General features: G+C 60.4%; 1 protein-coding gene across 1 annotated transcript in view; it reads left to right on the plus strand.

The window, feature by feature from the left end:
• The window catches only part of CACNG3 (calcium voltage-gated channel auxiliary subunit gamma 3), a 45,414-nt gene extending 37,257 nt beyond the window's left edge, over positions 1–8,157 (plus strand). Inside the window, exons 2-4 of the mRNA XM_090024382.1 lie at positions 4,147–4,230; positions 5,528–5,668; positions 6,585–8,157. Coding sequence (XP_089880508.1) covers positions 4,147–4,230; positions 5,528–5,668; positions 6,585–7,096 — 737 coding nt within the window. The 3' untranslated portion in view covers positions 7,097–8,157. The remainder of the gene's footprint in view (positions 1–4,146; positions 4,231–5,527; positions 5,669–6,584) is intronic.
• Positions 8,158–11,778: the final 3,621 nt, after the last annotated feature.

Raw genomic sequence — 11,778 nt, forward strand, 5'->3', positions numbered from 1 at the left:
GGGGCTTATTAACAGCAAATCCTGCCTGTGTGCAGGGGGGGCACTAGGCTGTGAGGTCCTCTCCGCCCTCCGATTCTGGCTCAAAGCCGCCTCCAAGCGCCTGTGGGAAGGGCCAGTTCTGAGCTGGCTGCAAATCACTGGAAGGAAGTGACCTGTTAAAGTTGGTCTCAGCTAGGAGATAACCCTCAGCTTTGCAGTGCCACGAGGGCACTTTCTACGTGCTAAACTGCTTGACCGTGCGCGTGCTTGCATTGTAGCTGCGCGTAGTCAGTGCTGAGTTGAACGGGTGGCACCCCTCGAAATGCAGGGTGTCCTCAGAAGCCGGAGCAGGGAGAGCCTGGAGTCGTCCGAGATGCGCAGAGCCCTAGGTGTCTGCTGGGCGTGGAGGTTGGCTAAGTATCACTCCAGCGGGCTGGCTACGTATCTTGTGCAAACAGTCACGCAGTTGCAGTGCAAGAAAGGGCAAAAAACGTGGTGTGTACAAATGCCCAGGGATGATCTAGGTGTACTGATGCCCGTGTTGTACTCTGGGTATTTCTCTGGCTTCTGGGCTTTGCTGGTTGCCACATGGAGTTGGGAAGGATTTTTCCCCCTCCTGCTGTTTCAGGGTTTTTGCTTCTTTTTTTTTTAAGCCGTTCTCAGAGGTGCTGGGTACTGGCTGCAGCCTAGGCCAGAGATGGGGACTGGGTTGTGCCAGTGCTCCTGCTGGGGCTCAGACCCAGAGGTCCTGGCTAGTGGGTCTTTCTCCTCCACTTAGGGTGAGACTGCCACTGCATTGTGGGCAGGAAGGGATTTCACCCCCTGGTCAGATTGATATGGACTAGGGGAGGAGGGTTTGCTTTCCTCTGTAGCGGGGGGCCTGGCCTTCTATCTGGGGTCTCTTGAGTGCGTATTAACAAGCTTTGCAGCCCCAGGATGTTGGTTTAACTGTGGCAGGGTTGGGCGTGAAGCCTGGTGCCGTGTCAGGGTTGACTGGGCAGTGCTGCTAAGAGGCTGGACAGTAGATGTGTACAGGGTGGTTTGGACGGGGCTGATCCTGCCTCGGGCAGGGCTTGGACCAGATGTGGCCTCCGGAAGTCCTTCCAGCCCCACTCCTCCGTGGTTCTGTGAATTGCAGGAGTTTGAAATCTGTTTTTGTTCAGGTCTGGGATGAAAGGGGAGCAATTTCAGGCTTCTCCATGAAGATCATGGAGCTGCTGAGCCGGGAGTCTCTGTGGCATCCACCAGAAAGGCTTGCAAAGAGCTGGCCAGATGAATCATCACGGAAATGTTGTTATTTGGATACAGCAGCAAACTGGCCTTTTTTTTTTTTCTCAAAGGAAGGGAATCTTGATCTTCCTGGCCCGGCCTAGGCAGAGCCCCGATGGATGATGCTGACGGCCTCTCCGTTTCCATCTGTGTGGCTGAGACCAGCCTCTGTCCCACAAGAGCAGCTTTTCTTGTGGTTTCCTGGCTTGGTCTCTCTCCAGCTCCCTTTCAGGTTACCAGTCGTTGTCTCGTGGACGCTGATGGGGACGGGACAGGGCACGGAGCCTGGGAGAAACAGTTTTGCAGCAAAGGTTTGGCCAGAGCTTCTCCCGTGCTCAGGCTGCTTGTCGGCATCGCTGACTGCACAGCCCTTTTGTAGGCCGGCAGCGAGATCCAAATTGCTGCTTTTGCAGATAAGTCGCGGGGGTAGCCAGGCCGCGTAGGGGAAGAGGTGCTGCGGTCTGCAAGCACTGCTGGGCCTGGGCACAAGCAGCAGCGGTGAGCGCGGCGGCTTTGTTCCCTGACCCAGCAGGGCATGCCAGGCACCGAGTGCGCGTGGAGGTAACGCCAGCGGGCCTGGCCCTGGGGCAAGGCTGAGCCTGGGGACACCGTCCCAAGCGGCGAGGTAGCTTGCAGGACATGCCGTTCCACAGCGAGGACTTGGGATTAAAGAGCTGGGGGGATTTGATCTCTAGGCGCATTGATTTCCCCATCAACAAGCAGCACCGTTGTGTACCGTGTACAAGCGCCCCAAATGATGGTCTGCCTGGGGGGGGCTGACAGGCAGCCAGCACCTGGCCTGCTTCACGTGAGCTGAGCTGGGGAGAACAAATGCTCCTTCCTGCCCTGCCGTCCCCAGAGTCCGTGCTGTGACACCGCGGCGCGCGTGGGCAGCCTTCGCACGTGCACGTCCATGTCTCACTGCCAGCAGAAGCAAAACTCACCTGAATCCAAGTCCCAGACAGCACGTAAGCGCTGAGCAACAACCAGACTGCCACAGGCAGAGCAACTGCTGCTGAGTGCCGGAGAGGCAGCTCCTGCCCCGTGAGAGCTGTCATTCGGGTCAGTGGAGGCCCCTGGGGCATCCAGGGTGGTGGCGGGGCCTCGGGTGTGCCAAAGGTAGAGCAGCGGTTTGCATGTATCGCAGCTCCCATCTGAAGTGGTCCCATCGCTTCACCCAGCTGGAAGTAGTAGCACGAGACCACCCGGGACGCAGGGGAAGGGTGGGCGGGGGTGAGCAGTGCCCACGTCTGGATGCAGAGGGGGCCGTCACTCACCCGCGCTGACGTTGTCTGGGACACGGTCATTAAAACACCCCTTCTGCTCTGCTTCGCGGACGGGGAAAAAGGAGCAAATGTAAACCCACGTGAGGTCCCGATCCGCTTGGGTTTCCAGCTGCCGTGTCGCAGATGCTCGCTGACCGTGAGCAGCAAACAGCCCTGTGCTCGCCAGGGGAGTCGACGTGTCCTTTCAGAAAGCGAAAGTCCTGAACGTTCAGCTCCGGCGGTCCCAGGAGCCCACAGCTGCACCATGGGACGAGAGGGCGAGGAAAACAGGGAGCTGCGCGATTGCACGTTGCTCCATCATCTCCCCACCCGCGTCCTGGTGCACGCTGCATTTTGCACGGCCCCCAGATGACAGGGTGGCCGTGCGAAAGCCAAAGACAGAAGAGCGGGAGTGGGTCAGCCCCTTGGCTGGGGGACGAGAGGCTTCCCGGCTTCCATCCTTGGGCGCCGGCCAGCTGGACGAGCGCCCCTCGGACCCGGCATCCCTGGAGGCCTCGTCTGTGCGTCGGTGCCCAGACGCCCCTTCCAGCCCAGCGCCCGGCTGAGCTCACCCCCAGGGTCATTTCATTTCTGCCTCTTTACAGTCTCTGCTCTCTCCTACGCCTGATGAAGGGTGAGTGTGCCCGAAAGCTTTCAAATGCATAGCATCACCTGTTTGCAAGTATCTGGTTGGTCTAATAAAAATATCACCTCTTCCATGAGTTTTGATTCCTGGAGGTGCCAGTGCTAGGTGCTGCTGTGGGGTAGGAGGGGGCGAGCGAATGGGAGTCTGGAGGCTTCGGAGAGCTTCCCGGCGCCGCGAGCGCTGTTGTTGTAGGTGGCTCGTCCCGCTTGCGCCCTTCAGCCTCCTGCTGTTGAGGAGCCTCGTGATTGCCCACAAGAAAGGGGTTGGAGCGAGAGCAAATCCTGCACCGGTGGGTTGTTATTAAGCCATTAAGTAGCCCTTGCTCTGGGGCCTGGCCGGCAGACGCATAAGCCTCGTGCGTTGGAGAGGTCAGCTGGTCACCGAGCTGTATTTGCTGGGAGGTGGAAGCTTAATCAGGAGCTCTCGTGGGGGGCGGCTCCGCTTCGGCCTCCCGGAGTTGCAGCTGAGTGGAAATCTCTGTGCATCTGCCTCATTTCGGGGCCTCGGGGGGGATAGCGGAGGCCTGTGGAGAAGGATCTCTGTGCTGGATCCCCGGGGGACTCCAGTGCACGTGAGATCCCAGTAGGGACCAGCCAGTGTGGCCGCGTGGCCTGTCCCAGCGGCGCGTGCTAGGGCACGGACACGCGAGCTGTCAGGGGGTACGGCGCGGTGGAGCTTTCCCGGCTCTCAGCCGCTCCGTGCCGACTGCCCGTGGCCTTTCCCCGTGGGACGTGGGAGCTACACCGTGGTAATTTAACCCTCTTTCATCGCTGTTTCACTTCCGTTGCAGCAGCATGGGAGCAGGCGCACGGGCAGATACGGCAGAGCCGCTGACGTCCAGCGCAGCCCTGCTGCCCACGTAGCCGCCCCGACCGTGCGAGCTCGACTGCTGCCCTTCCCTCTGCCTGCGCCCAGAGCAGGCGTCAAAGCGCCCGGGGAGACCTTGGCGACGTCCCTGACGCGTGCCGGGGGCTTGTGTTTCCGCAGGGACTTTCCGCGGGATGTGCAAGAAGATCGACCACTTCCCCGAAGACGCGGACTACGAGCAGGACACAGCCGAGTACCTCCTCCGTAAGTCTGCCCTTGCTCTCCGCATCCTTGACCCCTAATGCTGGGGCTGGGGGGTGCCCACTGCTGCCGGGCTCTGGTGGGAGAAGGCACGAGACGTTTCGTGCCGGAAATGGGGCAGCAGCATCCCCCAGGACGCCACTGTTTCCTCTCGCCGCGGCCGCCTGCATCCGCTCCTGCCTCTGCTTCCAGGGGCCGGGGAGCAAAGGGCTGTGTGAGCTGAGCCCGGTGATATCAGAGCAGAGGCTCTGCGTCTCCTTGTCCCCTTTCAGATCCCCCCAGGCCCGTGAGACGTTGCTCCTAGCAGGCAAGCAGGTCCTCGCGGGGCCGGGTGGCTCTTAGTGCTGGGGATATTCTGTATTCCCTGGGAAGGGGTGAAAATAGACCTGGAAAGAAGCAGGGCTCTTCAGCCTGCCTCCGCACCTGGGCTGGAAATCTGGGAGGCCGAGCTGCATGCTTTCACCCCCTGCTCAGACACACGAGCCAGCCGGCACAGCGCCGCACACGTGCGAGTGGACACGTGCTTTGCAGACACGAATGCAAAACACAGGCGCGCGCACAGACGCAGCTCTGCACAGCCCTTCCCTCCGCCTCGGGGGAGGACGAGGGGGAGCTGTGGGAGGCTGAGCTGGAAATAGCCCCTGCAGCATCTGCCTGCGCTGGTGGAGAGGGCGGGGGAAGGAGGTTTCCTCCAGCCTCTTGCGGACTCCCCAGGCTCCCCATCCCTATCACCGGCGGGGTGAGACCCACTCGGGGTGAAATCCAGCCCCGGGGCGCAGGACGGTGCCCAGCGTCGGCCGTGTGCGGTACAGAGGTCGGGACGCGGTTGCTTTGTCCCGTCCGTCTTTCCCCGGCCCGCCTGGCAGAGCCGGGAGCTCTTTCCTGCTGCCCGCGGGCCCTGGTGTTTAACAGAATGGGTTGATAATTTTAGCAGATGAGCTTTTAACTTCTCCCTTTTTTTCTCCCTCGCGTTTAAAATAAAAAGCACCTGCGTAAAACTCCCCCAGAATAGCATTTTAATGGGGCTGAGCTGAAGCCCTCGGCTTTTAATAGCAGCCCTGATGGGAAGCAGAGCACCCCAAAGCTAATGCGGCGGATTAAGTGCCCGGGCGCGCCTCGGCAGCAGCTGGCAGCGAGCGACCTTTTGCCGCCTGGACCGTTGTGAGTCCAAGTGGGACAGGCGGCGACGCCGTTCTGCGCGCACCGGGCTCCCAGCCTGTCCCCGGGGCGGGCTGGCCGAGGGGGCTCGGCTGCGGATTTGTAAGTCGTGGCTTCGTCCCTTCCTCTCTCCCGCTGCCAGGGGCTGTCCGAGCATCCAGCATCTTCCCCATCCTGAGCGTGGGCTTGCTGTTCTTCGGGGGCCTGTGCGTGGCGGCCAGCGAGTTCTACAAGAGCAAGCACAATGTCATCCTCAGCGCCGGGATCTTCTTCGTGTCGGCAGGTGAGTGCCGAGCTACGTCGTTGCTGGCGATGGCGCCCGGCCAGGATCGGGGCCGTCTCCTCCCGTGCCAGGGGTGCCAACAGCTCTTGAGAGCCTCCCCGCGCAGTCCCGGGAGGACACGTGTCCTTGGATAGGCACGTTCCCCCCGGCTCGCGTCTCCCCCACGTCCCGGCTCGTCATTTCCTGCGGCCCGTTCTGTTCTGTTCAGTTTGCCCCCCAGAGAGGCAGTTTGCTTCCGTTGCTGCAGCTGGCGGTAGGGAGGGGGGAGCGACAGGAGGAGCCTCGTGGAGCCATTGGGGGAATACAGCGCGCGGCCCGGGGCTCTCCAGCCAGCTGCCGCCCGGCCCCGCTCCCAAGCAAAACCTCCAGGTCGTCCCAGGAGCAGAAGCGATAGGCGTGCTCCGTCCCCTCCCTCTCGCACGCGGACCCGCGGGCTGCGAAACCCAGGAAGCGGCAGGGTTTGTTCGGAAGCATCCCTCGGGCCGGGCGCATCGTGCCTGCACCCCCGTAGGCTCCGCGAGCGCCCGTACGGCCTGCCCGGCGCGGTTGTGCTGCTCCGTGTCGGGCCGCCGGCTGCCCGTGCAGCGGTGCGTGGAGGAGGGTGGAGGCTCCTGCCCCAGGCTGCGTCTGGAAAGCTGCAGGGAGCAGCAAGGGAGCGACAGGCTCTGCAGGCGCGCTGACTTGCAGTGACGCAGCCTGCGCCGAGAAGCTCGAGGTGCAGGATTGCAAGAGGAGCGAGCCCCCATTTCAGCCCTCTGCATCTAGGACAGGCCCAGGATGGGTTTCTGGGGGCCAGCAATAAATGCAGTAAGAGCCTGGTTGCCCTGCTGCGAGTAGGCTGGGCTAGCTCCGGCGTCAGCCCGGTTCCCAGTGCTGCTCGTCAAGCGCTCTCCTCCCTGCCCCGTCTCTCCTGCAGGTCTCAGTAACATCATCGGGATCATCGTCTACATCTCCGCCAACGCGGGCGACCCCGGGCAGAGCGACTCCAAGAAGAGCTACTCGTACGGCTGGTCCTTCTACTTCGGCGCCTTGTCCTTCATCATCGCGGAGATGGTGGGGGTGATCGCCGTGCACATGTACATCGAGAAGCATCGCCAGATCCGGGCCAAGTCCCACTCGGAGCTGCTGAAGAAGTCGGCCTTCACGCGCCTCCCCACCTACCGGTACCGTTTCCGCCGGCGGTCCAGCTCCCGCTCCACGGAGCCTCGCTCCAGGGACTTGTCTCCCGTCAGCAAAGGCTTCAACACCATCCCCTCCACCGACATCTCCATGTTCACCCTCTCGCGGGATCCGTCCAAGGTGACCATGGGGACGCTGCTCAACTCGGAGCGGGACCACGGGTTTTTACAGGTCCATAACTCCATCCCCAAAGAGTTCAAGGAGTCGCTGCACAACAACCCGGCCAACCGGCGAACCACGCCGGTCTGAGCCCAGCGCCCGGGGCCGCGGACCTGTACAGAGGTGTGTTGTCGGCTGCATGACATGATCCTAGTGACGGTGTAACCAGTGAAACCCTGTTTTTAAAGAACAAACCCACGTGGCTCCCCGCGCCCCTGCCCCGGACGTGGCTGGGTTTTTAACCCCCGCAAGGTCGCTTGCCAAGCCAGGCCACTGTGTTTATGGTTGAACTGTGTTTGGGCCCCGCGATCCCTCCCCTTTGCCTTCTCCTCGGGGAAAGGGGCATTGGCTTTGCCGTGGCTCACTGGAGCAAGGCCCCCCAGGACTGGCGGGGGCTTTCCACAACCTTCTGGGACCACGACTCCTTGACGCTGCCAGTGTTAATGTCAACAGCAACAGTCACCGTGTTACCTTAGCTGTATGTCCCAACCGAAATGCTGGAGACAGCCCCGTTTGTGAGCATCATTCATCCAGTACTTACATTTATGCGAAATGAGCCGGACGCCCAGAGTACGGCGCGCCGGGCGGGCTAACGCGACGAGCGCTCGCGGTGTTCAGACCATTTGCCTCGTTGTAATGGGTGCAGTGCTCGGGCTGGGGTTTCTTTCTGGCATTTCATGCATGCATTAAATAGCTTGGAGTCCAATTTCTTCATGCTGGTTTGGGGAGAAACGTCCTCTTGCACTTTCTGTGGTTTGGAAGGGGCTCTTCCTTCCCTTTTCGTTTTTCTTTTGGGGCATTCAGATCATGTACAGGACTCAGGAGCTGAATCCTTCCAGTGACTGGCAGCCACTAGCCAGCATTTAATTAATTAACTAACTTCTAGTGTTACAAGTAAATGAAATTTAGACACGCACGCACACATGCACACATGCGTGCATATACATACACACGTGCACTCACGTATGCACACGCGCACACAGGCTTGGGCACAACTAAGGGGAGGAAGCTTGACCTAGTCTTATTTTAGGAGGCGCTGGGTTTGCATCTGGCGGTCGTTTGTGTGTCGTTGGTGTACGGCTCTATAATGAGGAATGTCTCAACTGACTGGGAGATTCAAAAGGAAAATAACAATAAAAGAAAAGTTCAGTTCAGCAAATCAGTCCCGTGGCTGAATAGGCAACTTGCCCTCCGCGCTGCGACGGTGGGTGCACGTTGCACGCGGCTCTGTGCAGGACCGGGTGGTCTCTGCCTGTCTCCTGAGCACGTGACCCCAAGTGCTTCTTCACTGGAGATGGGGGTTTAATTGGGGCATCCTGGCCAAGCTCCCTTGCATCTGGCTTCCCCGTTCGGTTCAGCATCCCTGGCCTGGCGGGCTGCGTTGCGGCTCCCTTTATTCTGAAGGGTGGCATTTCATCGGGGATCACCCGTAACGAAGCCGGAGGTGCTTTCTATGCTGTCCACGCACCCTTTCCCTGTGAGGCTGCGAGGGGTGCAGGGAGGGATCGGTCTGTCCGTGATGCGCTGGCATCAGGCGAGGAGGGTCTGGGATTTATTCAGTAGCCAAAGCTACTTCGAGTCCACTCGGGCTCCTGGCCAGCATCCAAACGGGGCCTGGAGAGCAGTTCTGGGCCATGCCTAGATGCAGTGCCACGTGGCCCAGGGGCACTTGTTGCCACGTGGGGGAGCTGACACGGGCACTGGGAATAACCTGCGGTGTGCATGCTGCACACGGGCCACGAGGTTCAGGAGAGAAGTATAATCGTTGACGGGCCGGTCCTGGAGCGCCACATCTGCAGCTCTTCAGGTGAAGCACCAGCATCAACTGGGGAAGCCTCAGCCCAGCCCTGGCATGGATTTGCACGCTTGCCTCGCACCAAGGCACAGAGAAGGTAGGTGTCTTGCCCAAGGGCCCGCAGGGCGTCAGCGCCAGAGCCGGCTGCAAAACAGGGTGCTCTGAGCAGCCAGCCAGGCGGTTCGAAGCCCGAGTCCGAACGCCCTTTCCCCGGAGCCGGCACCACGCCGTGATTGCCCCGGGACATGCTGGTCTTCTGGGAGGGTTGCGGGCAGCCTGGGCGCCGCGGGGCAAACACGGCACGGCTCCTGTCCGGGGAAATGCTGAGCTCCTACCCAAAGCCCGAGCTTTCCTGGCTTCGCTGCTCTTGCTTCCAAGTCATCGTTAGGAAGTGCTGCTTCTGAGCCACCTTTGAGGGGCCGTGCCGGCTGCCGGCGCAGCGTGACAGCTAAAGGACAACCAGGACAGACAAAAAGGAGTTTAGTCTTTAAATGTCAAGGCATATGTAGGCAGCCACAGCTTCGGCTTTAAACACTTAGCAGCGACTGCTGCAGACAGGCACTGTCTAAGCAGCTGGTCTCACAATTCGATGTGTCGCTTAATTGAAATCTTATTTAACCTTATGGCAAGAATGATGGGCCCCCTGGAGAGACTTTGTCTGTGGGTCTATGGGGCTTGATTAGCCAATCACGGGTAATTCGGGGCAGAGGAAGTGTTTCATTTATGCACTCTCTCCGTTAGTTGCATCCGAGCAAAGGGACCCGGAGTCGATGCCTGGTTTGCGCTTTCTTCATCAGCTCTCTCAGCCCCTCGTGGCCAGAGCCAGGTGGTGGGTAGCTTCTCCCCAGCGTCCCCCTCCGCCACATGCAAGCTAGGCCCTTGTCCTTGCATCTCCCCAGCAGATTTCAACAACCCTCGTAGCAGCAGGATGCTGAGCACCGCCGCGCCCCTGCATCGCCTGGGCAGGTTGCGTGCTGTGCCTGTGACGGAGCATCTGTAGTAAGGGATGGGCAGGGCTTGTGCGGGGTGGTTCAGATAGACAAGATCCTGCCTCGGGCAGGGGCTTGGACTAGACGACCCAGGGGTCCAGTCCAAACCGATGGGCACCATCTCCCGCTGACCAGGGATTGGGATGAAACCACCTGGGACTTTATTTTCAAAAGGCCTCAATTGACCACAGAGCTTCTCGCGGTTGTCCCTCACCAGAGACCACCCTGCTCGTGGTGGTCACAGGGTCCAGGCTTCACCTGGGTCTCTCGGCCGCCCGCTCACGGGGCTGAAGGGTTGGCAATGCTAGCAGGGGCCGGCGTGCACCCTGCAAGACCCTCGTGCTCTGCCAGACCCTGCGAGGAGGTGGAAGCAATGAATCCTCTGGCAAATCAGGTCACTCCACTCCTCGAATTGCATTTCACCCTGCAAATGTGCGTGCGCTGGCACTTGGTCACTCGCAGAAGTGAGTGGTGCCCACATGGCACAGACCTGCTGGCTCCTCTTCACAGTGTCATAGCTGGTCGGGTCGGAAGGGACCTGAGCAGATCAAGTCCGACCCCCTGCCGTGGCAGGAAAGAGCACTGGGGTCAAACGACCCCAGCAAGGTGATTGTCTAGCCTTGTCTTAAAGCCCCCCAGGGTAGGAGCCAGCACCACTTTGCTTGGAAGCCGGTTCCAGACCCTAGCTGCCCTGACCGTGAAGTCGCCTCCTGATAGCTAGCCTAAACCTCCCCTCTGCCAGCTTGTGACCGTTATTCCTGGTCACTCCTGGCGGTGCTCGGGGGAACAGGGACTCCCCCAATGCCTGCTGGTCCCCCCTGACTAGTTTGTAACAGGCCACGAGATCCCCCTCAGCCTTCTCTTGTGGAGGCTGAACAGGTTCAGGTCCCGTCGCCTCTCCTCGTAGGGCCTGCCCTGCTGTCCCCTAATCATGCGAGTGGCCTCCTCTGGACCCTCTCCATGCTGGCCACATCCCCCCTGAAGCGCGGCGCCCAGAACTGGACGCAGTCCTCCAGCTGCGGCCTGACCGGTGCCGCACAGAGGGGGAGGATCACCTCCCTGGACCTGCTCGAGATGCATCTGTGGATGCAGGACAAGGTGTGGCTGGCCTTCCTGACCGTGTACGCTGCCGGCCCATGTTCATCTTGGAGTCAGTGATGACCCCCAGATCCCTTTCTGCCTCTGTGCTGATAAGAGGGGAGTTCCCCAACCTGTAGGGATGGTGCCGGTTGTTCCTCCCCAGGTGCAGCACCTTGCACTTGTCCGTGTTGAATCCCATCCTGTTCTCGTCCGCCCACCCCTGTAACCTGTCCAGGTCCGATTGCAGCCTGTTCCTCCCTTCTAGTGTGCCCATTTTCCCCCACATCCTAGTGTCATCAGCAAAGTTGCACAGGGTGCTTTTTACCCCCTCGTCCAAGTCACTGATGAAGAAGTTGAACGGTGCGGGCCTGAGGACCGAGCCCTGGGGGACCCCACTGCCCACGTCCCTCCAGGTTGAGAAGGACCCATCCACCACCCCCCTCTGGGTGCGGCCCTCCCGCCAGTCGGCGACACGTCTGACTGTGCGGGTGTCGACACCACAGCCCCCCAGTTTCTTAATGAGAACGGGGTGAGAGACCGTGTCGAAGGCCTCTGAAAGTCCAGGATGACGATGTTCACTGCTACCCCTGCGTCTAAGGATTTGGTGACCTGGTCGTGGAAGGCTGCCAGGTTGGTCTGACAGGACCTGCCGCTAATGAACCCGTGCTGGTTGCCCCGAAGCATCATCTCCCCTGCTCGCTGACATGTGCCAGGTCCCTTGGTATCACTCAGCCAAGATGAGCACATTCGATGGTCACCTCCACCTCCCCAGGCCCGTGTCAGGCTTCTCTGACCTCTCTCTCCTGGATACGTTTCTGGTAATACCGCCCCGGGGTGGGGATGCTCCAGCTGGAAAGGCCCCCAGGTGAGTACCCACCTAAGAAGTGGTTGCATTTTCCCCTGCCCCA

The sequence above is a fragment of the Crocodylus siamensis genome, chromosome 12, assembly GCF_052110815.1.
Source record: "Crocodylus siamensis isolate JL-2025a chromosome 12, ASM5211081v1, whole genome shotgun sequence".
In the NCBI taxonomy this organism is placed as follows: domain Eukaryota; kingdom Metazoa; phylum Chordata; order Crocodylia; family Crocodylidae; genus Crocodylus; species Crocodylus siamensis.